The sequence below is a fragment of the Sprattus sprattus genome (genome assembly GCF_963457725.1).
Source record: "Sprattus sprattus genome assembly, chromosome: 13".
Classification (NCBI taxonomy): Eukaryota; Metazoa; Chordata; class Actinopteri; order Clupeiformes; family Clupeidae; genus Sprattus; species Sprattus sprattus.
In genome coordinates this window covers 27738129-27763128 of record NC_137911.1, presented here as the reverse complement: position 1 = coordinate 27763128, position 25000 = coordinate 27738129, and the positions used below count along the sequence as shown (strand labels likewise).

The window sequence follows — 25000 nt, the reverse complement described above, 5'->3', positions numbered from 1 at the left end:
AGGAAGTGGCTGAGGACGCTGGGACGCCAGTGGGAACAGCTCAGGGGAGAAGTGACCAATCACAGAGAGCGCTTGCATGCTGCCAGTGTCATCAAACAGGTGCATACACTAGTACACAAACACACGCATGCAAACGATATCTCTCTCAAACACAAACACACACACACACACATAGAATAAAATACAAATAAAAACTATCCAGCTGACAGTTGTCAATACATCAGGTTTGATTATTAAGTACAAATGAAAGGTTTGATGAAGGCTGTTGGGGTATGAACATGTCATGTATGTATTGTAATAAATTAACTCTTCAGTGCCACCAGCATAATTTTGAAATAGAAGCAATAACATCATGAAAACAAATCCAGAGCAGTTGCCTTTCGTATCATCAGGGATCAAGTGACCCCTGCGCTTCTACCTTGACCTAGTCTCCTCACCTCCGCACTGACTGTTTTAAGACTGGCCTAAAAACCTTTTTATTCAGAAAGGCGTTTCCTACATTTTAAAAACGTATTATTCTTTAAACTATGCTTTTGTTATGGACTGTTTTTTAACTATGTAGCACTCTTAGATTCAGTTTGAATGTAGAGTGCACTACAAATTAAATGAATTATTATTATTATTATTATTATTATCACCACTTCCCTCTCTCAGTACTTCGCCGACGCTGCTGAGGCCAACTCCTGGCTGGGCGACCGCAGGCCCATCCTGGCCAGCGAGGATCATGGGAAGGACGAGTGGAGCAGTGCCGCCCTGCTGCAGCGCCACCAGCGCCTGGAGAAGGAGATCGGCGCCTACGCCTCCGAGGTCAAGCGCCTGGGCGAGCAGGCCAAGAACGCCGCCCAGATGGCTGCTCTGACCGTGCTCACTGTGAGTCTGTCACACACACACACACACACACACACACACACACACACACACACACACACACACACACACACACAACACACACACACACACACTCACACACACACACACACACACACACACACACACACACACACACACACATTAACAAACAGGCCAACTCCTGCTCACTGTGAGTCTGTCTGTCTGTTGGCATCCAGCTGGCCATTACTGTTTAAACATCCCCTGACAGTTGTAAATGTATTACATTTTAAATATGCACGAGAGTTTTAAATGTTTTACATTTTAAATATGCACGAGAGTTTTAAATGTTTTACATTTTAAATATGCACGAGGGATGTAACAGATCGGCAGAAGTGGGTTTGCCTCTTCTGGGCCTCGATGCAAAGTAGTTAACACATTTCTGAATTAATAAGGGGGACTCACAGACAGAGATGTCAACATTAATCACTCTTATATCTGGCAACTTGTGTTGCCTTGAATCTTAATCTTGAAACAGTCACCTCAGCGGTGCTTTGAAAGACATGAGTGTATTTATAGATTTACATTTAAATTTTATCCAAAGCAACTTACAAGGATGTGTGCACATTTTCAAATTTACCCTGATGGCACACTGCACATCAGGAGCAGATAGGTGTTCAGTGTCTTGCTCAAGGACGCTTTGGCAGGGAATCAAACTAGCAACCTTCTGATTACTAAACGACTTCTCAACCTCCTGTACCACTGCCGCCCCTGATGTATGGGCTTCCCTTCCCCCTTGTCTAGCTGGAGCCTCAGAGGAGAAGGATGGCTCAGTTCAGCGACTCCGGTGAGGAGGAGGAGCAGGAGGAGGAGGAAGGTGGTGCAAAGGAACGAGGGAAGCTGCCTGTGCCGAAGGAGAACGTGACGCCAAAGACTCCTTCTGAGCCACAGGGAGGCACAGCCAAGATCAGATTCAAATACAGAGGCACGTCTACACCTCAGTTATGAACAAAATCATAGTACAGAATATGTATAAAGTATTCTTATATTTAGTGTGTATAAAGTCTACTCATATTTAGAGTGTATAAAGAATACTTATATTTTGTGTGTATAAAGTATACTTATATTTAGAGTGTATAAAGTATACTTATTGCCTTACTGACCGTGCTCTGCCTGTCTCACTGTACTTTTCATTACCTAAGCCACCAATTGACCTCCCTTGACTGTGTTATTGCTTCACTGGTGTGTCTTCAGCATCAATCTCACCTTGAGTTTGTGGTGTTTTCAGGGCCAAAGGTCACCATGGACCGTGGGGAGGTGGTTACGGTCCTCAGCCAGGAGAGTAAGGAGCAGTGGCTGGTGAAGGACAGTAAAGGGAACGAGCAGCTGGTTCCTACTGTGTACCTCACTGACCTGCAGCCCATGGTGAGGATCCAGACCCATGGACCGCTTGGTGTTGGTTCTGTTCTGCGGTTTCTAAAATGTCTGTCCTCAGATTTTTGGTTTCTAGTGTGCTTGGATTGAGTTTTACTGTAGATAGTTTGTTTCACTGATCTGAATCGAATCCTTTCATGGCATGGATGTGACAATCATACCTGCTTTTACCATCTGAGTCTCTGAATCCCAATCTATTCCAGTCTAAAGCCCCACCTGTCTCTCCGACGCCTCCCACGACAAACGGGGTGTCTGAGAGCCCCCCGCGGAGGGTGAAACCCCCTCGCCGCCGTCGTTCCATGCGCCGAGGCACCGCAGAGATCTCAGTCAAGTGGATCCCCGACCCCCACTTCCAGAGGGACACGGTGGAGGGGACTCAGAGGGAGCTGGAGGACGACTACAGGAGCCTCTCCCAGCTGGCCCAGGTGAGGCCTCCAGCTTCAGCTCCTCCGCCCCACGCTGCCCATATCTCCATATCATAGTCACTTTCACTTTCACTTTCACTTTCACTTTCACTTTCACTTTTCATCTGAATGAGTGTGAAGATATTCACTAGAGATAGGACAGCAGCCGACATCTTTTCTGAATGAATGTGAAGATATTCACTAGAGATAGGACAGCAGCCGACATCTTTTCTGAATGAGTGTGAGGATATTCACTAGAGATAGGACAGCAGCCTACATCTTTTCTGCTGATCTTAGGTCAACAAACCAGCTGGACGAGATGTGTTCATGAACAAAAATAGAAACAAAAATAGAACAAGACTTGGAAAACAAATCCAAAATAGAACAACTTGGGAAAAAAACCTATGATGAATTAAAGGGCCACTCACAATGGTCTTTTAAGGTTGATGTGATGTTCTCTCTCTTCTGCGTAGTCAAGGAAGCAGGCTCTGGATGAAGCCGCACAGCTGCATCAGTTCTACAACACGTGTGATGAGTTTGAGTCCTGGATGGAGGACAAGGAGCACATCCTCGACACCTTCAGCGCTGACATGGACGCCGCCGGGGGAGTGCAGGCCAAATATGAGGTGAGATCCACCCGTCTGGCTCCAGTCTAATCCCATTAGCAAGTTCCTGATCAGTCATTGCTTCACTGACCTCAAATACCCTGACATTTGTATAATATCATAAAATCATGTTCTGGGGCCTGACATTTTTATGGGGATCACTCAGTTGAGGTCAGGCATGCGGCTGACAAATTCACCTCTCCGGGTCTGTGTCTTCCTGTAGAACTTCCTGACAGAGCTGGCCAGTGGGAAGGGACAGCTGGATGACATCACCAGGCTGGGGGAGGGGCTCGTGAAGAGCCGCCACAGCAAAAAGCGAGAGATTCAGACCAAACAAGGACAGGTGACCCGCAGGTCAGAATAACACTGGAAAGGGAACACTATCACAGAATCTTAAGTTTAACTTATCAAATTAGATTCATGATATTAAATGATGAACTTAACAATGGACGTCATATTTTTGGAAATGTCATAAATCTACATTTATTCAGTATGCCAAATTACGTTTGTCTCATTTGGCTGTGCGTCTTGGCATGTCTTGGACTGCAGTGGTTCGGTTCCTTATCGCAGGGACTGCAGTATAACAATACGGGACTTGACCTAGTGTCATGGACCAATCGAAGAACTTATTCATTCACTTCAAATGATCGAATATAGCCGTATGATCATGCCCCGTGTGTCTCTCCGTCAGATGGGAGCGCCTGCAGCAGCTGAAGGATGAGAAGGCCCATGAGCTGATGAGCTCGGCCGACGTGCGCTCGTTCCTCCAGAGCTGCGAGGAGGCGCGGGCGCAGCTGCAGGAGAAGCTGGCAGAGCTGGACAACCCCCCCGACGTAGGCGGCTCCCCCGCAGCGCTCCAGACCGAGGAGCGGAGGCAGCTGCAGGCCCTGAGAGAGATCGACGCCCTGGAGAGGAAGATTGAGTACCTCAAGAGCGTGGCTAAGATGTTAGTGCCAAGCTAATGGAACTACGGAGTATACCCACTTATTTTTCAATCAGCATTGCGTATACCCACTTCTCAAACCAGGGTGTTTATCCTGTGCTGTATGGGCTGCTTAAAGCAAATAAGAGTATACCCACTTATTCAGGGACCACCACGCCCTAAGATGTCTCATTTGAGAGAGACTTGAGGAATTCGGAATAATTATAATTTTGTCCCTTGGTGCCTTTACTTGTCTTGTGAGTCCATTGAGATGTTTCATTCACATTTACATTTAGTCATTTAGCAGACGCTTTTATCCAAAGAGACTTACAAGGAAATTGCATGTATACATCAGGAGGAGTTTAGGGGTTCGGTGCCTTGCTCAAGGACACTTACACACTTGGTAAGGAGGAGTGGGGAATCGAACTAGCAACCTTCAGATTACTAAACGACTCCTCTACCCCCTGTACCACTGTCTCCATTCAGGGGGCCTCCAGTCCAGACAGTCTAGGGTGCTCTCCTTGCAGTCTTGTCTTTTGTCTAAGTCCCACCTCCTCCTTCCTCTCCCCATCTCCCAGGAAACAAGACTGCAGTCCTGCGGAGAGCGCCGCCATCCTGGAGGAGGTGCGTGGCCTGGAGGCGCTGCTGCGGGAGGTGCGGGCCCAGGCGGAGGAGCGCCAGCGGAGACTGGAGGAGGCGCGGCGGCTGCAGCTCTTCCAGAAGGAGACGCGGGACCTCCTGCAGTGGGCGGAGGCCGCGCGGGAGCAGATCACGGAGGAGGAGCAGGGCTCGGACGTGGCCACGGCTCAGGCCCTCCTGGAGAGACACCAGGAGCTGCAGCAGGAGATCCAGCAGCACAGGGAGAGGTGAGGAGGTGTAGGAGTAGAGGAGGCGCATGACCAGCAGTACAGGGAGAGATGAGGAGTAGAGGAGGCGCATGACCAGCAGTACAGGGAGAGATGAGGAGTAGAGGAGGCGCATGACCAGCAGCACAGGGAGAGGTGAGGAGTAGAGGAGGCGCATGACCAGCAGCACAGGGAGAGGTGAGGAGTAGAGGAGGCGCATGACCAACAGCACAGGGAGAGGTGAGGAGTAGAGGAGGCGCATGACCAGCAGCCAAGGGAGAGGTGAGGAGTAGAGGAGGCGCATGACCAGCAGTACAGGGAGAGGTGAGGAGTAGAGGAGGCGCATGACCAGCAGCACAGGGAGAGGTGAGGAGTAGAGGAGGCGCATGACCAGCAGCACAGGGAGAGGTGAGGAGTAGAGGAGGCGCATGACCAGCAGCACAGGGAGAGGTGTGGAGTAGAGGAGGCGCATGACCAGCAGCACAGGGAGAGGTGAGGCAGACAGACACAGACAGGATGGAGTGGAGGAGGCGCATGACCAGCAGCACAGGGAGAGGTGAGGAGTAGAGGAGGCGCATGACCAGCAGCACAGGGAGAGGTGTGGAGTAGAGGAGGCGCATGACCAGCAGCACAGGGAGAGGTGAGGCAGACAGACACAGACAGGATGGAGTGGAGGAGGCGCATGACCAGCAGCACAGGGAGAGGTGAGGAGTAGAGGAGGCGCATGACCAGCAGCACAGGGAGAGGTGTGGAGTAGAGGAGGTGCATGACCAGCAGCACAGGGTGAGGTGAGGCAGACAGACAGGATGGAGTAGAGGAGGGGCATAACAATGATTTGGGTTTTTTATTGAATTCAGAAACACATAGAGGAATGATCGGAACAACATAGTATGTATACTCCATAAGTAGATGCATACTTGTAAGTATAGGCTATAAGTAGACCATAACTCCCCCCAAAAAACACACAGACTGATCTGGAGAGAAAGCACAAAACCATCACCATGACCTGCTATTGTTAGTTATATTTAGAGGAGCATAGAATAAAGATGTAGTGACCATATGGTAGTAAGCAGGGATTAGAAACGGTTCAAAGAACGAAAACGAAAACCGGTAAAGAACGAAATTTTGTGATGAACGTAATCGAAAACCGGAACAAAAACAATTTCAGCTGTTCCGGAGTGAAAACAATATTTTCAATTTTAAATAACCGGTTAATAACGTTATTTTTCGTTCCAAATAACCTTTCTTGAAATATTGTGGGAATAAAATAATTGTTAAAATAAATCTTGAAATAAAGTTTTATTCCGGAAGTGATGGGCTTGGCTACCTGCCCGCTAAATGTTACCCAGACACGCCTGGCTGAAGTGAAACTACTGTTGACACTAGCAAGCTGTGAGTAGCCTAACAGATCTGCAATGATTGTGCTGCCTGTGCCCGTTACCTAGGTCAGTGTAGAGCGTGCCTTTTCGCCTCTCAAATATATCCTGTCTCCTTTGCGCAGCAATCTGAAGGAGAATGTTTTGGAGGACATACTTTTCCTTAAACTGAATAAGCAATTTGGTATCTAAGCTATCTGTTGTCCATTTCAAATAGGCTAACTCTCGAGTTAATAGAAGAGAGTAGGCATAGGCCTCTAGCTATGGACATGAGTTGTGTTTATTTTGCGCGTAATGGAGAACGTTTTGTTGGAGATGCTTTCCGAATTTGAATGTAGGCCTAAATGTGACCGGCTGAGTTTGTTGTCATTTTGTTTTGAATAGCCATGGGTCTACGCTGCTGCATTTCTTGCTTTCTTTTTTTTGAACGGACTTTTCGAAAGACATGTTTGCGTTTAAATGGTCCTGCAGCCTAATTTCATGTTGCCGACTGGAAACAAATAAAATTGAACTGCAAGGTGATATAATGTTGTTTCATTATTTATTATAAGTTGTAGGCAAACTCCGTTTCCACAACGTTGGAAAAGTGCGCATTGCATTTAGCCTATAGGCTTCACGCACGCACGCGAATAATGACAAACATTAAGCACGCGCCCCCCCCCCCCCCCATAATGACAAACATTAGGCACGCGCACCCCCCCCCCCCCCCCCCATGACATTTTTGAAAAGAACGTTATTAACCGTTCTTTTATAAGGTTCTAACCGGTTAATAACATGAAGAGAAGCACAGGAACACTGGAACGGAACAGAAAAATAACGTTTCTGGTCAGAACGAAACTAAATGAAAAATATTTCGTTTTTAATCCCTGGTAGTAAGTGACTGCAATGCCACAATATCAATCAAATTCAAAATTGTTTCTTCCTAAATACTAGTGTAAGTGAACAGTGCGCTATTAATACATTGATGAATTGACAAACAATAAAAGTGATAGATAGATAGATAAAATAGATAATCGAATCACAGATTGATCGATTGAGATTGACTTGAGAAGGACATAAGCAAATAAGCATATGAGAGCGTCTCTCTCCTGTCAGGCTGACGATATCAATCAAATTCAAAATTGTATCTTCCTAAATGCTAGTGTAAGTGAACAGTGCTCTATTAATACATTGATGAATTGACAAACAATAAAAGTAATAGATAGATAGATAATCAAATCACAGATTGATCGATTGAGATAGTTTGCCGCGAAGTATGAATGTATTGAGCTTTCTGCGCAACAGCGCCATCTGTTGGGGCAGTGCCCCACCTGCCCCTAATGTAGAAACGCCACTGATCAAATCACAGATTGATCGATTGACATTGATTTGAGAATGACGTAAGCAAACGAGCATATGAGAGCGTCTCTCTCTCCTGTCAGGCTGAAGGAGATGGAGAAGCTGGGGAGCACGCTGGGGGACCGCGGGGAGGTGCGGCGCACCCTGGCCCAGCTGGAGGAGGAGTGGGCCGGGCTGGACCGGCTGTGGACGGGCCGCAAGCGCACGCTGGAGCAGGGCCTTGAGCTGCAGAAGCTCAACCAGGAGGCCGACCGCATTGAGGCCACGCTCTCCGCTCACGAGGCCCGCCTCAGGGTCACCGACCTGGGGGTGAGTGCCGATAGATCATGTTATTTCAAAGTTATCTCCATACACTACAATATCAAACAAACAATTCTGCACAAAAAAGCTTACCACTTTACAGTTAAACACTATACAGCTTACCATTTTTAGAACCCCTTTATGAAAGATGTTTGCGAGTTTGCATAGAACGTAGACGTTTATGTTCTGTGCAAATGTTGTTTGTGCTCCTCTTATATGAAGGGAGTGCCGTAGACGTTTATGTTCTGTGCAAATGTTATTTGTGCTCCTCTTATGTGAAGTGAGTGCCGTAGACGTTTATGTTCTGGGCAAATGTTGTTTGTGCCCTTCTTATGTGAAGTGAGTGCCGTAGACGTTTATGTTCTGGGCAAATGTTGTTTGTGCTCCTCTTATGTGAAGTGAGTGCCGTAGGCGTTTTTGTTCTGTGCAAACTCGCAAACAACATTTGCAAGCTATGCAAATGTTGTTTGTGCTCCTCTCTCATAAAGAGGTACTGAAAGTGGTACTGAAAGCTGTAAAGTGTTAAACTGTAAAGATGTAAGCTGTAAAGCTTTTTTGTGCAGAATTGTTTGTTTGATATTGTAGTGTAATGAGATGACTTTGAAATAACATTATGTATTCTGAGTTTGCCCATCATAGTTTGAGATAATTGGAATAATTTGTGAGATAATTGGATGCTATTTATGATGATGTTTGTCTCAACGCGTATGTGCGTGTGTGTTTGTCTGTGTGTGTGTGTGTGTGTGTATGTGTGTGTGTGTGTGTCTCTGTGTGAGTGTGTGTGTGTGTGTGTGTGTGTGTGTGTGTGTGTGTGTGTGTGTGTGTGTGTGTGTGTGTGTGTGTGTGTGTGTGTGTGTCTCTGTATGTGTGTGTGTCTCTGTGTGAGAGTGTGTGTGTGTGTGTGTCTCTGTGTGAGTGTGTGTGTGTGTGTGTGTGTGTGTGTGTGTGTGTGCATGTGTGTGGGTGTGTGTATCTGTGTATCTGTGTGTGTAGGGCTCTGTGGATAATGTACACAGCTTGCTGGGCAGGCAGGATGAATTGGAGGCTCTGCTTCATGCGTTGGAGCTGCAGATCAACAACTTTCACGAGAAGAGCCGAGAGCTTGTAAAAAAGCGCCACTTTGCTGCCCAACAGTAAGCCCGGCACTCTCTCCTATTGGAAGTACTGATTTGTTTGTAGTCTTTTAGTGACCTGTTTTTAAGGCCTTTTGTAAGACGACATGCATTGGAGTAACTGCATTGGAGTCCCCAAACAAAGTCTATCCATATCAGCCATCGACAGACTGAAATCAACATACCGTGGAACAGCAGATTCTATGAATGAAGTGACTGTAGTGCCTTCCCAGAATCCTTTGCTTGGACATCCCCTCTGCGCAATTATTGTTTCCTGTTTTTCTTTAATTACCACAGAATGATCACTCTTGTAGGCCAGTATCATTTCTGCTTATACCGCAGATGTGTTTTTCAGTTCCTTGTCATTCTTGATCACACACGTACCTCAGTCAACTTCCAGTCTCTTTGGCCTAGGCCTCCAGTGGGCTGAAACAAGGGAAGGCTGAGGGGTACTCTAACGGTTCTGTGTTACGGTTCTGTGAGGGGTAATGTAACGGTTCTGTGAGGGGTAATGTAACGGTTCTGTGAGGGGTAATGTAACTGTTCTGTGAGGGGTAATGTAATGGTTCTGTGAGGGGTAATGTAAGGGTTCTGTGAGGGGTAATGTACCGGTTCTGTGAGCGGTAATGTAACGGTTCTGTGAGGGGTAATGTAACGGTTCTGTGAGGGGTAATGTAACGGTTCTGTGAGGGGTAATGTAACGGTAATGTAATGGTTCTGTGAGGGGTAATGTAACGGTTCTGTGAGGGGTAATGTAACGGTTCTGTGAGGGGTAATGTAACTGTTCTGTGAGGGGTAATGTAACGGTTCTGTGAGGGGTAATGTACCGGTTCTGTGAGCGGTAATGTAACGGTTCTGTGAGGGGTAATGTAACAGTTCTATGAGGGGTAATGTACCGGTTCTGTGAGCGGTAATGTAACGGTAATGTACCGGTTCTGTGCGCGGTAATGTAACGGTTCTGTGAGGGGTAATGTAACGGTTCTGTGAGGGGTAATGTAACGGTTCTGTGAGCGGTAATGTAACGGTTCTGTGAGGGGTAATGTAACGGTTCTGTGAGGGGTAATGTAACGGTTCTGTGAAGGTTCTGTGAGGGGTAATGTAATGGTTCTGTGAGGGGTAATGTAGCGGTTCTGTGAGGGGTAATGTAACGGTTCTGTGAGGGGTAATGTAACGGTTCTGTGAGCGGTAATGTAACGGTTCTGTGAGGGGTAATGTAACGGTTCTGTGAGGGGTAATGTAACGGTTCTGTGAGGGTTCTGTGAGGGGTAATGTAATGGTTCTGTGAGGGGTAATGTAGCGGTTCTGTGAGGGGTAATGTAACGGTTCTGTGAGGGGTAATGTAACGGTTCTGTGAGGGGTAATGTAACGGTTCTTGATCTATGTTTCTTCACAATCGTCTAGGATCCAGGCGAGATCAGAGAGTATCCAGGAGAGGAGCATGAGAGTCAGGCAGAGCTGTAAGGAGAGGAGGTCCAAGCTTCTTGCCGCCAAAAAACATCAGGTCAGCAAGCCTGATAAATTATGTTTATTATCAGAACTCATTATACAGTTACAATGTGGGGGGGTAAACGTTACATTTGTAAACCCTTGTCCATTTTGTAACGTGTGCAAGTGTAATTTCCTCCCCCTCCATGTCTCCAGTTATGAGAGCTGTATGTATAAGAGCTTATAGGAGCAGAGTAAATTCCCGTGTGGTTCTACCATGACAGGAGTTCCTCAGGGACGAGGAGGAGATGCTCCTGTGGATGGATGAGAAGTTTCAGATCGCGGAGGACGAGTCGTACCGGGACCCTACTAATGTCCTCCGCAAGCTGAAGAAGCATGAGGCGGCCGAGAAGGAGATGCAGGCCAACCAAGTGCGCTTGGACCGGCTGCTTGAAGTAAGTGTGTGTGTGTGGGTGTGTGTGCTTGTGTGTGTGTGTGTGTGTGTGTGTGTGTGTGTGTGTGTGTGTGTGTGTGTGTGTGTGTGTGTGTGTGTGTGTGTGTGTGTGTGTGTGTGTGTGTGTGATTTTGCTTTATTGTGGTGTGCTGGTCTCTATTTAGGCTTTTTCTATAGCTTTATCTATGTCCCTGAGACAGGTCTGAATGAGAGTGTTCATAACCAGGTGTGGGTCTCCAGTTAGGGCAGGAGGTGCAGGTGGACAGTCCCTCTACGAAGCAGGAGGTGCAGAAGACGTGCAGACAGGTGCGCCGGCGCTGGGACGAGCTTCAGAGGAAGATGGCCGACAGGGGAGATAAACTCAGACAGGCCGGTCAGCAGGAGCAGCTCATGGAGCTTCTACAGGTGAGAACCAGACAGCACTTTATACGTCATTGATACCTGTGTGGAAGTTCAAAGTTCAAAGTACTTTATTGTCATTGTCACAAAGAAAACGAGACAGTAGAGGCAGCAACAGACTTCTTCCACTGCTAAATAATAATAAATTACAATTAATAAATAGATTAATAAATATCATAAATCAAAAAAGCAATATATCTACATATTGAGGTGCATCAATAGTTGCAATGCATTTAATGCAAGTTGCATTTAAACATCAAAGACAATTACTCACGTTGAGCACACAAGTGTCCAACTCGTTTAATTCAGCATATAAAGACACTGATAAACAAGATGGCGTTGTAACGTGACCAAACAAGCATGGGTCTGTACGTCATCATCAACATTGGATATTTAAAGGGACCACGATCCCGGAACAGTCAGTCAGACTTAACATAACACATAACACATTCATTAAATAACTGCATGACAACGGTGTGTAGAACCACACTAATAACAAGGGTGAAATGTAAGTCACATTCACTACACCTGCCAAGTTTAGAACCCCAAATCGATATTCATGTTGCCTACAGCGATGCCCTGGGGGTTTGTTTTGATCGAATGCCTGGTTTGTTCTTCATCTTACATATTCAGTAATTGAACCACACATCATTTTGTGCTTCTTGGAAACAGTGTCACCGTACCAATTGTACTTAGAGAAGTACAAAAGAACCTACCAGTAGAATGAGACCAAATTTTATGTCCATGTCCCATACTGCAATATTTTGACAGAAAGCTAGTTTGTTCATCTTACGTTTTTTTGGAATGGATCCTTACATAATGTCTGTGTTTCTGCAAAGTATCAATATACATTTAGTAAGTAAGTAAGTAAGACTTTATTTATATAGCACATTTCGTACAAGAGTTGCAGTTGAAAGTGCTTTAAAGTGATTTGAGTTCATTTTTTATCCCAGGATGCAAAGCTGAAGATCGAGGCCATCCAGAGGATGCTGCAGGTTGCGGTGAAAGGAGAGGACCTCCGCTCCAGTCGCCTCCTCCTGAAGGAGCACCAGCAGCTGGAACAGGAGGCGCAGGAGCTCGCAGACAAGATCAACTCCATCGTGTCCCGTGCCAAACACCTGGCCACCAACCACTTCGACTCGCAGACCATCCTGCAGGAGACGGACACTTACCTGAAGCTGTGAGACCCTTCATCATTTTACATTTACATTACATTAACATTACATTACATTACATTTACATTTACATTACATTACATTACATTACATTACATTACATTACATTTACTTGACATTACATTACATTACATTTACATTTACATTACATTACATTTACATTTACATTACATTACATTACATTACATTACATTACATTTACTTGACATTACATTACATTACATTTACATTTACATTTACATTACATATACATTTACAATTGTAGTGTAATGCTGTGGGAAATATACAGGCTTATTTGCATCTGGTGAAGCGCTTTGTGCTTTTATTTTGGTTGTTTTAGAGATGCCTTCATAGAGTCAGATGATTAATCTGGAGTAAAATTTTGCATTGAATCATTGAGGCTTAGTGCTCAAAACCCGGATGTAAATGAATATAAAGTAAAATGTTGAAAGCACAAAAGATACTGAAGTGACTGGTTGTCTGTCATTAATAATTGATTCTTTATTTGGGAATGCAATTGCCGGTAATTTGGGATCCGAGACTATGGCACAACTCTGCAGGAAACACCTGTAATGGCAAAGCTTACTTTGATAGTAATTAAGATAAAGATTAGAAAACTTTAATTGATCCCACATAGAAAATGAAAGTGATTAACAATTCATTAATGTAAAGATAAAGTGAACTCTTCCCGAACACTACCCTCTCTCTGTGCAGGTTTAAGTCCCTGTGTGTGTGTGTGTGTGTGTGTGTGTGTGTGTGTGTGTGTGTGTGTGGGTGTGTGTGGGTGTGTGTGTGTGTTTGTGTGTGCTTAAGTCAACAATGTGACTGGCATATTGATTCTCTTCGAATCTCTCTCTGTGCAGGTTTAAGTCCCTGCAGAAGCCCCTGGACGAGCGCAGGTGTCAGCTGGAGGCGGCCGTGGAGCTGTTTGGCTTCTACCACGACGTGGACCTGGAGCTCACCTGGATCTCCGAGCACCAGCCTCTCGCCGAGACCAGCAGCTACAGCAAGTCCCTGGCCGGGGCCATCAGCCTGCTCAAGAAACATAAGGTAACGGGTTCTGGGTCCGTGTGGTTCGGAGGCATCACAAAGGCTGTAGTTTTACAGGTTCTGTTGTTTTCACCTCATACTTCCTGCCTGATCTGTTGTTTCCATTGGGGCAACATTAGCATGAAAGACACACCTTGCATGATGTACAGACACTGTTTGGACTGCATGTTAACTGATATTAAATAATATGATTTGGTGCAAATAATAATAGTATTAATAAATATAATATGAAGTAAAATCAAAAATACATTTCATAGAATAGGGGTTATGTGATTCTGGATTTTTAGTCGCGTTCTTCTCAAAAGGGCACTTTGTTAGTTGTCATTTGACAAACTGCACCCTTCCCTTTCTTGTGTCTGCTGCTCTCACTCCTATCATTTTCTTTCTTCCCCCACTCTGTTGTATTGTTCTTCTCTCTTTCCTCTCTCTCTCTCTCTCTCTCTCTCTCTCTCTCTCTCTCTCTCTCTCTCTCTCCTCCTCTATGTCTTTCCCTCCCCTCCCATCTCCGCTCTCCTCTCCCCAGGAGCTGCAGGCCGAGGTGAACGCTCACCGCCAGCAGCTGCAGCGCATGCAGGAGAGGGGCGAGGCCCTGAGGAGGTCGCACGCGTGGGCCGGGACGGAGCTGCAGGAGAGGTGTGACAACCTGGCCGAGGAGTGGGAGGAGCTGGAGGAGTCCTGTGACCGGAGGGCCGTCCACCTCAACAAGGCTCGCGCCCGCGAACAGGTCAGTGATGCGGAGGGGATGAATACCATATCGTACAGGAAATCTCTCGTCAGGAGCATGTCCTGTGTCAACATAAAAAAACATCCACATACATTCTATTGTAAATTTGAAGACGCGGTTTTATTTACATTTACATTCAGGAGTTAGTGAAGTCAGTACTTCCTGTGGTCTCAAAGTCTTGTGTTTTTCGATTGCTCTTCAGATCTTGCTGGACTGTACCGAACTGGAGACGCGGGTGTCTGAGTGCTTGGCCCTGGTCAGTACGGATTACGGCAGATCTGAGCCTGCGACCGAAAGCCTCATCATACAGCACCAGGTACAGCCACCTGAGAAAACTGAAGCAGAACCAGATCAGGGTGTCCATATCAGTGACACACAACATGAACATGGGATATGAGCTCAGATTAGCAGAGGAGCATAACGGTCTGCAGATTGCAAATAAAACATACCTGCACTGAGCACTGACCCCCACAATTCCAACTCTGGTCTTCTTTTATTTAATAAATAAATTGAATACCCACTGTCATCAACCATGTGTGTGTGTGTGTGTGTGTGTGTGTGTGTGTGTGTGTGTGTGTGTAGGCAGTAGAAGGGAAGATAGAGGTGTTGGTAGCGGAGGTAGAAGATCTGAAGAGCAGTGTGGAGCATGCGGTCCGAACCATGGGCCTCGATGAACTGAACCGGCCCTGCAGCCGCATCAGAAGCCAGATGACTGAACTGGAGCAACTGGCTACTCTCCGGTAACATGCTGCTAATATGTCAGTGAAATGACATGTCAGTTAATGCAACAGGAAACAATGTGATGAAATACAATAGAATTTGCTGTGGTCTTATGAAGTGAAATTTCATGTGACAATGACAAGTACGGATGATGTATGATTTGAAGATATGACATGCAATATTATATTTTTGTGGTTTGTGGTATATTTACCTGTTACATTGGCTAACGTTAGCCCTTCATACACTCGTGGTTCTGATCTTAATAAATGCTCATGCGAATCGCTGATGTGTTTTGCTCAGCTCCCAGAGGCTGCAGGAGGCCCTTCACCTGCACGAGTTCCAGCGGGAGTCCTCCGAGCTGGAGGACTGGATCTCTCAGCAGAGACAGGTCGCGTCATCTCAGGACTATGGCACCGACTACAACAATGTGCTGGTGAGAACCATTCCTCAAGATCCCTCATACTTGTTGGATAATGATCTGTTCTTCATGTTTCTACATACAGTATGTATGATCAAATACCACCAATTCAATCACGTCAAATGGTAAAAGTCATTCTTAAGTCATTATTTTTAAGTTAAGCGATTAGGTGTCAATTTGCGTTTTTTTATTTTTTATTTTGCTTTAACAGAATGAAAGCTTTAGTGGACATGTTTATCCCTTGGATGATTTTCAATTGTTGTATTGTGTGTGTGTGTGTGTGTGTGTGTGTATGTGGGCATCTCTGTTTTGGCAGCAACTGCGTGGGAAGTTTGCAGCGTTCCTCCAGCAGCTGGAGGTAGGAATGGAGAGACTGCACGGCTGCAAGGACCTCGCTGACTCGCTCGTCAGAAACAACCATCCCGAGGCACGCCTTATTCGGCACACACACGATGAGCTCAGGTATTAATCATTTGGCACACACACACACAAAACACACACGCGATGAGCTCAGGTACTGATCGTTTGGGACACACACACGATGAGCTCAGGTACTGATCGTTTGGCACACACACACACAAACACACACACACGATGAGCTCAGGTACTGATCGTTTGGCACACACACACACAAACACACACACACACGATGAGCTCAGGTAATGATTGTTTGGCACACACACACACAATGAGCTCAGGTACTGATCGTTTGGCACACACATACACACACACACACACACACACACATACACACACACACACACACAATGAGCTCAGGTACAGCTTGTTCGACACAAAGACACACACACAATGAGCTCAGGTACTACTTGTTCGACACGAAGACACACACACAATGAGCTCTATGAGAAAAGCCTTTACAAGGGTCGTTTACGTGTGTGTTTTTTTGTAATCCGCTCTGACGGAGTCGGTTTTGCGAGAAGGTGTGAAAAATTCTAAGGGAATCGGCTCTTGTTGTTAAGCTGTTACATGGACCGAAGTTTAGTCCGCTTACCTTGCCTTGGGCATGCGCAAAGGGTGTTTCTCCCACTTTCTCCCGCAAGAGCGCGAGACGACGGAGATGCGCTCCCACTCCCACTCCCACCTTCTTTGTGTACTAACACCATCAACATGGATCCCCATCGTGAACAGGCAGCTTCCGACGCCGTTTGCTGCGTCAAAATCATTCATTTGAGACACTCACAGATGTGCCGAGACGTTTTGCAATCTGCAGCTCGTTTACTGTTAGTTGGCGAGCCTACCGACGACACAATTTCAGATGATGAGCCTAATAACAACACGAGTTCAGAAGACTCCATGTCGGACAGCCCGTCAGATGAGCCAGATGAGCCTAGAAACTACTTTGATGAAGAGTGAATGAAAAGTCTTTATAATGCTAAAAGGCACTTTTATTAAATACAAAAACTATTTACATAACCAAAACCAGAAAAAGGAACAACATTAACACACAAAAAGTAAATAAAAACACAAAAAATGTATCATTTCTTTTTTCAGAGACGGTGGTTGGTGCCCACACCATTATAGTCAACACCATCGTCTCTTGGGTAGTGTTGCTAAGGGGCTTGCTGTGGTGGGGCTTGCGGGGCTGGGTACACACCTCTAAGAACAGCCATCAGGTCAGCCAACATCTGTTGGGTGCTGTGCTCGCTCCTCAGCAGCGCGTCTTCCAGACACCTCAAGTTGTCTTGCTGTGCAGCCTCCCGTGCAGCCTCCCGAGCAGCCCGTGCAGCCTCCCGTGCAGCCTCCCGTGCAGCCCGTGCAGCCTCCCGTGCAGCCTCCCGTGCAGCCTCCCGTGCAGCTAGTCGCTCCGCCCTCTCCTCTGCCCTGGACTCCTCTGCCCTCCTCTGCTGTTCCCCCATCCACTCGATCATGTCCATCCACTTGATCATGGCCCTGTAGTCGGGGCTCAGCGGTGTAGATCTTCGTCCTATAGGCATTATCGAATACACCAATTATTTGTATGGCATCCTAATCATTTTCTAAAGTCCTATATATATATATATATATATATATATATGTATGTATGAAGACTTTTGTGCCAGTGTCTTCTTAAGTTCGAGGTAAATCAATAACAGCTCTTTAGAGGGTTGACCAGAGCCTCTACTATGCAGTTCTCAGACTTGTCCAGTATATAATGATGCATTTCACATAAGCAAACATGAACTCAAATGAAGTAATGTGAAGCACCAAACATTTAAAACAGGCCTACTGCCCCTTTAACATGACTTACTCCTTCTGGTGGTCCGGAGCTTTGTGGCAGAGACGGAGGCAGCTCTCTCTGGGCTAGAGTAAGGTGGCCCTGGTGTAGAGAGTGGTGTATCTGCAGTTGAGGTAGAGGCAGGGGGAAAGGCATAGGTAGAGGCGGATGCCCCAGGGGGGGAGATAGAGTCATCCCCATTATCTGAGCAAATGGAAACAGAAAATCACAAGTGCTTGATTAACCACTTAGATCAACACATGAAGACTAATGTCTTGTTGTTGTTTTGATACAAACACACAAACAAAACAGCGAATTACACATCATGTTATTGTATTTGCATTCAACAAAATTTGGATGCAGCAACAGAGATGTGAGCGGTTGTGTTTCTTAAGCCAAGATGACCAATTCATTTGGTATTGACATATTGGTGCTGGCATATACGTTTGTATTTCTGAAATGCCCACATTTTCAACCACCGGAAAAAAACAATGTTTACTGTTTTTACAGTAAACAAATGACGACTATAAATGAGATTACTGTTTATTTGTTTTTTTATCCCACAGTTTGTAAGCGTCTTTGAGAACTTTGAAAAGCACTATATAAATCTGATGTATTTTTATTTATACTATTTACACCATAAAAGAGTAGCCTGTTTAATTTTCTTGCATTGTTTTCCTCACCTTCCCTGCTCTGACAGTGATTTGTTTACCTGTTTTTGTTTATTTGTTTACCTCTCAATGACCTGTGACCTGTGACCTATGACCTGTGACCTGTGTGTAATAGGGAGCTATGGGATGACCTGCAGACTCTGGCTCAGGAGAGACAGGACAGGCTGCTGCAGTCAGAGAAATGTTACGGATGCCACAAGGACCTGCTGGAGGCACTGGCACAGATAGAGGTAGGCCACTGAGGGACACAAAACTCAAAATTACTACAAAATACTCAACACAACTAAATTGATGCTAATTTGATTTGATAAGATATTTGTCTGCCTTCTGCATTACATGAATGAATGTGATTATTTTGTGAAGGAAGTAATTGCATTTCACTAATTACATTAATTCATTTTAATAACTTGATGCAATTCATGTAGTGTTGTTAATTTCTTCAAAAACTAATCAGACCTTCACAAAATGCATAACTTGCCATCAAAAAGAGAAATCAATCTCAAAGCAGCTTTCAACAAAAGGACAACTTCAGTTCCAACATTGTTGCTGCTGTGCTGAATACTGTCTTAGAGCATGTTAGGAAGACAGCCGAATATATACTGCTAAAACAAATGTTAGATTTAGGTGAATTTCATATACCAGACCATATCTCAAATAGACCCCCACTCTCATTTTGAATACACCAGACCAAAGCAATCAAACTTGGCTCCTGGCCTTTTGTGTGTCCTGGACCCAGAGCTATTAGACTCTGATTGATGGCTTTTGTCTGCAGCCACGACCAGATGGTTGAAGCCAAATATATTAGCATTTATATGGCCCTACCTGGCTATAGTTCTTGGTCAAGCTAGACCTCTCCCCTGCCAGTCACACCCTCGCATGTTCACACCCCCTACCTTGACCTCCACCCCCACACACACACTTTATGACGTTGTTTAATATGTTAATTCTACCCTGTAAGAACTGTACATTTCTGTAATGAGGAAGAAGACTTGCCTCATGGCATGGAAGCATGCTGTGCCGATGTTACTGATAACTTGAACCAAGGAACCGACTTTGGCGTTTTCATTAAGGCATTCGCCGAAGAACAGCATTATTCTTTCACAAACAAACAAACTGAAAACCACTCCCATATTTTCTCCCAAAAATCTGAATAGGAATAATTAGGAATCTAATCATAATTTTACATTTATACTGTGCTGAATGGATGTGATGTTCTAAAGTTGTGTAAAAAAAGAGTGGAGGTTTGAAACTTATAATGAAAATAATTCATTTAATTTTAACGCACTCTTCATACAGAGGAATCTCAGAGTGCCAAGCTATTGGCATACATATAGTTATACAAGCTTCTATTTCAGCACGTTTGATGATAACTATTTAGAGTGGTTTCTTTCAGTAGTGTAGAATTGTATTGTGTTTTGTTTAGTGCGTTTATAAACCAGGGCTGAGAAGTTTGTGCATAGTCTTCTAAAAATGCCAATTAATGCCAGACTCACTTAAAAAACAGACAGAATGGAAGGGGGCTTAAAAATGGTCTTTATTATCTAAAATATTGTCTAAAAACAGTCTAAAATGTGGACACGGCCCACAATACATTCATACATTGTCTAAAAACAGTCTAAAATCTGGACATGATCAACAACACATGCATACCTCCAGGAAAGTGCCCTCTTTCTAAATAACATGGAAATAATTTTGTGCTGATTCTCCTTCAATGTGTCTAGAGTCTGTGCATAAAAAAAAAAAACTGTTCAGTTGATGGGTTCCTTCGGATTAAAAAGGGGAAATCCTGCAGGCAAACAAAGGAAAGGGATATTTATTTATTTTAAGTCCTTATTTAAATTATTATTATATATATTATATACAATATATATTATTATTGTTATTCTAGATGCCTGCCTGCCACGTGTAATTTATTCAGATACATTTAAAGTGAAATTCAATAAATTCATTGGTTTGATCCTAGAGCATTTAAGGTACTTTTTATGCTAAACATTTGAACAAGTACTGAAGTTCTTGAAGTGGAAGTGTATCCAGTGGTAGTGTGGCTGGAAATATGGGTTAGACAAGGCCTGTATGAAATACATTTAGAAGTGTTGTTGCATAGATTCAGACTTACAGTTTTTCCAGGGAAGGGTTGATGGTAAACGTAGCCCAGGAGTTGCACTTTTTGTAGTTGATGGCGTAGGTCTGGAGGAGTAAAAGAAAGATGACTAAATAGGTAAACAATTAAATAAAACAGCCTAAAATGAAATGAGTAACATTGTATAGCTAATCATTATTCACTGGAAAATCACTTACCCAACCCAACCATTCTGTGGAGGAGGCGTGTGGGAAGACACAGGCTTACCCCAGACGAATGGGTCAGCTGTGAAGTCTGACTCTGAAATGAAATAGAATTGATTATACTACAGGCTGTAATTGTAGTCTATAGAGGTATACTATTTTATTGGCAGAAAAAAATCCCATTTTGTCCCTTAAAAACTCACCGGTATCCCAGTCCTCTTCACTCTTGGGTGCAGAAAATCTGTTCACAGGCACTTGAAATTTCGGTAGAACTTCTTTGACGTCGGCTAATGAGAAAAAAGAGAATTAGATGGATTCAAGTCACATGCACGATTAAATAAACTTAAACAAGTACTATGGTTACATGGTGTGAGATATACTTACACTCTTTCGACCTTTCCGTTTTTCTGTTTACACATTTGTTCACGTGTTTGTCCATCTCGTGCTTCAGCATGCGATGTTGTGCATTATAGGGGCATATCACCATCTGTGCGGCAAGCTCCGGGTTGTTCTAAAATAAACATAACATTAAGATTTCAACAGCATTTAATTGAATAACAATCAATCTCATCAACTGAGTGGTTCCAGCTATCACGTCAAATAGCAAAACTTTGGAACAAACCTTTTCACATTTCTGGATGTGGTATGCGAACCGACACGTACGAATTACGTGGTTCTTGTCGAAGGGGCACTGTACAGGTCTATCAGCGTCTATGTCGTCTACAGCTTTAAAAGATGGGTACATACACAGCATAATTAGGGCTCGGGCTATGTCACAAAATTACAGTTAATTATGTGTAGGCTATGCCTCTGGACCTATGAAACAACACGAAATAAAACTTACCGCTTTCATCCTCCCAATGCGGGTTTGCCTCTCGGAAGGAATTCCTTGCGGATGGTCCGCAGCTGGTCCCGAACCTAATTGTAGTCATTTTTCGGTGAAAGTTGGACCTGGTGGTGTTGCTGAACTTCGCGTTCTCCTGGGCAAATAATTAATGGTCGGCGATGCACAATTAAGTGCTATAAATAGCCGAGGTCGTGCTGCTTGGAGGTGTGGCAAAGGTTGGGAGTCTACACTTTAGGAAACCTATCCGTATCTTCATTGGGAGTTTGACGAAAAACATGACCACATAATGCGGAAGCTTTGTGACTACATAAACAAACAAAAGAACGCCGACAAATGTGGTTGCGATGAAAGAGTAGAGTGTCACATTCGCGAATAAAATCATTCTTTCTTCGGAGAGTTAATTCAAACCGTGATCTCCACTTTTAGAATAATATACTATTTGTGAAACCTTATTTTTTTATATATATGTACAGTATGCCAGTATTTCTGATTCAATGGATTTTGCGAATTATATGATTAGAAATACTGAATTGCATATAGTTTACATTTAGACATTTCATTTACAAATATGATAAGCAAAAGAACTCACTGGGTAGAATCAAAAAGACATAAGGAAAGTTTTACAGCCTGTCTCCACGGTGTGATAAAAGACAGGGGCAAACTAACATTCCTTTGGTAGTGATTCTGTCATGGAATATTTATCCCAAGGTATTTAGGGGCATAGCCATTATTTCAAAGTGAAAGATGACTGCTGTAGAAATGAGTGTGTACTGTGGTCTTTATGTAAACCCGGTTGACTGTCTTTCAGCTTTTTGACTGAACAGATCATTTGTAGAGGATGGCACATGTACTGTAGGTTGGGATATAATTATTTCCCATTATTTAAAAGTGGTTATTTAAATTAATTTACACTGTTTCTCAATTAAATGTTCACATGCGGTATAACATTTCAAACCAATATAAGGAACAAAAGTTCTCATCAAGTGCATCATAAAGATGTCATAAAAAGTCAAGGGACTTGCATCTGAATGTATAATAGTTATTTAATTTACTGACATAGTCAGAAGAAAATTATTTTGTCAATGAAAATGTAGACTTTAAACCTCAAAACAATTGTGTTAACTCTGTTTATTTTGTTCCCTAGCCAGTAGCAATTCCACACACAACTTAATACCCAATAGATGTAATAACACTTAATATATAGATACACCACTATGCTCTGGAACAGGATTTTAATTCACAATTGACCACAAAAGAGAAAACCTCTCTGGCTTTAATGTGCTTGAGCCCTTAACATGGTTGGCTATACACAACATTTTATCTATTTTGCATGGCATGCAAACAGCTGACTTTTAAAGACATTAAAGGATAGTGTACTACTAGACTAGTCTACTCTTAGAGGGCTGTGAATTAGCATTCTGTTGTCTAGTGAATTAGCTGTCCAATTATCACCTTTGACAGGGGAGAGAAAGATCATGTGTGAAACTATGTAGGAATATGCTGTGAGTGTGAGATTAAGAGAGGCCAGACATTCACCTTCAAAAGTGTGAAGCAGGTGCCTAAGGGGATAAGAAAACAATTTGTTTTTACTTCACAGTATCTTTTTATCAGCTCAGAAAAACTCTCTAAATTCATACTCTTGAACATACTGTATATGCACTCCCCCCCCCCCCCCCCCCCCCCCACACACACACGCACACACACACACCCCCCCCACACACACACACACAGTACTGTAGATACAAGAACTGTGCAAATGTTTTAGGCGTGTTTGTTGTTTCACAGTTATTTTCTTTCTTATCGTCAAACTGATATTGAAACTGAAAAGTTGAAAAGTGTTCCAGACACTTGTATGCTGTTGGACAAAGAAATGGACCATATTGCAGATTGAAAAACTGAAGGCCATCAGGGCAGAACTGGCAGAAGCCATTTTAATTTGAGATTACACGAAGAGACAGAAATAATCAAGACAGTCTAAATCCACTAAAGAACTGTGGCTAGTTCTCCAAGATGTTTGAAACAACCTACCTGTAACAAACAGACAACAGAACTCACTTGCAAGACTCGGACACAGGGGTAAGGATTAGGCAGTACGTTTTACTAGCAGAGTTTGGTACACGGCTAGACAGTCCAAAGGCAAGCAAACAAATCCAACCAGGAGAAGACGGCGACAGGATTTAGGTCTGGTCGGGGGCTTGGTACACAGGCAGACAGTATGCAGATCATGCGGATAGGTTCGGTGTGGGTCTGGTCGGGGGCTCGGTTCACAGGCAGGCAGTATGGAGATCATGCGGAAAATCCAGTATGGAGAAGGCAAAGGCAGGGTTCGAAAGACAGGTAGAGGTTGGCAACACTCGGAAAACATTATACAATGAGAAATCGCTGGGATGCTAGGGACACAGAGGAAACTAAGACGAACTGGCAATAAGACACTTGAACACACAGACTAAATACACTAGGTGATACGGGGCAGGACGAGATTTAACACTACCAGCCCAGTACCTTAAAAAACTGTACAAGTGTACCTATAGGCCAATTGATGCTGTTTTTGAAGACAATGGCAGGTTGCACCAAGTATTGATTTTTATTTTGATGAGGGACTGGTGCAATTAACAAAGACGTGGCAGACACAAGGGCAGGGCGTGAGGTGTCTGCTCATCTCTCCTCTTGTTTCAAACACAGAACTGACGATTATATGGTAATCGAGATTTAACACTACCAGGTTGCACCAAGTATTGATTTTGTTTTTGCACTAAATTAAGGCAAGAAGGCAATGATGATGATTCTCTCTCTCCCCACATACACACACAGGCTTGTCTCTCCCTCTCACACATACACACACAGGCTTGTCTCTCCCTCTCTACTCATACACACACAGGCTTGTCTTGTCTTACAGGAGCCCTTTAAGATTAGATTAGATTAAATTAGATTTAACTTTATTGTCATTGCAGTACAAGTACTGAGACAACGAAATGCAGTGTAGCATCCAACATTAAGAGTATAACTGAAGATGTATTGTCTTGTCTTACAGGAGCCCTTTAAGAGCATACCTGAAGATGTATTGTCTTGCCTTACAGGAGCCCTTTAAGAGCATACCTGAAGATGTATTGTCTTGTCTTACAGGAGCGCTTTAAGAGCATACCTGAAGATGTATTGTCTTGTCTTACAGGAGCGCTTTAAGAGCATACCTGAAGATGTATTGTCTTGTCTTACAGGAGCGCTTTAAGAGCATACCTGAGGACATTGCTAAGGACCTGCAGGGAGTTCTCTCTCAGCTACGCAAACATGAGGCACTGGTTCATGAGCTCACTGGGAATGAGCAGCAGGTACTACTCTGTGTGTGTGTGTGTGTGTGTGTGTGTGTGTGTGTGTGTGTGTGTGTGTGTGTGTGTGTGTGTGTTTGTGTGAGTGTAACTGTCTCTTTTCCATTAATGTTCCCTGAAGACAATACACTT

At 44.1% G+C, this 25000-nt stretch overlaps 1 protein-coding gene across 1 annotated transcript in view; it reads left to right on the top strand.

Moving 5' to 3' along the window:
• Positions 1–25000, top strand: part of sptbn5 (spectrin, beta, non-erythrocytic 5) — a gene marked incomplete at both ends in the record, with an annotated part of 78870 nt that overhangs the window by 13734 nt on the left and 40136 nt on the right. The window contains 24 exons of the mRNA XM_080850265.1: positions 1–99; positions 655–870; positions 1633–1813; positions 2117–2253; positions 2466–2687; positions 3140–3292; positions 3495–3625; positions 3963–4217; positions 4772–5059; positions 7836–8061; positions 9046–9185; positions 10566–10665; positions 10874–11044; positions 11284–11448; positions 12396–12622; positions 13481–13667; positions 14191–14391; positions 14594–14707; positions 14974–15131; positions 15412–15544; positions 15846–15991; positions 17203–17442; positions 18531–18645; positions 24761–24871. The exon at positions 1–99 is cut by the window's left edge and continues 102 nt beyond it. Coding sequence (XP_080706391.1) covers positions 1–99; positions 655–870; positions 1633–1813; positions 2117–2253; positions 2466–2687; positions 3140–3292; positions 3495–3625; positions 3963–4217; positions 4772–5059; positions 7836–8061; positions 9046–9185; positions 10566–10665; positions 10874–11044; positions 11284–11448; positions 12396–12622; positions 13481–13667; positions 14191–14391; positions 14594–14707; positions 14974–15131; positions 15412–15544; positions 15846–15991; positions 17203–17442; positions 18531–18645; positions 24761–24871 — 4116 coding nt within the window. The remainder of the gene's footprint in view (positions 100–654; positions 871–1632; positions 1814–2116; positions 2254–2465; positions 2688–3139; positions 3293–3494; positions 3626–3962; positions 4218–4771; positions 5060–7835; positions 8062–9045; positions 9186–10565; positions 10666–10873; positions 11045–11283; positions 11449–12395; positions 12623–13480; positions 13668–14190; positions 14392–14593; positions 14708–14973; positions 15132–15411; positions 15545–15845; positions 15992–17202; positions 17443–18530; positions 18646–24760; positions 24872–25000) is intronic.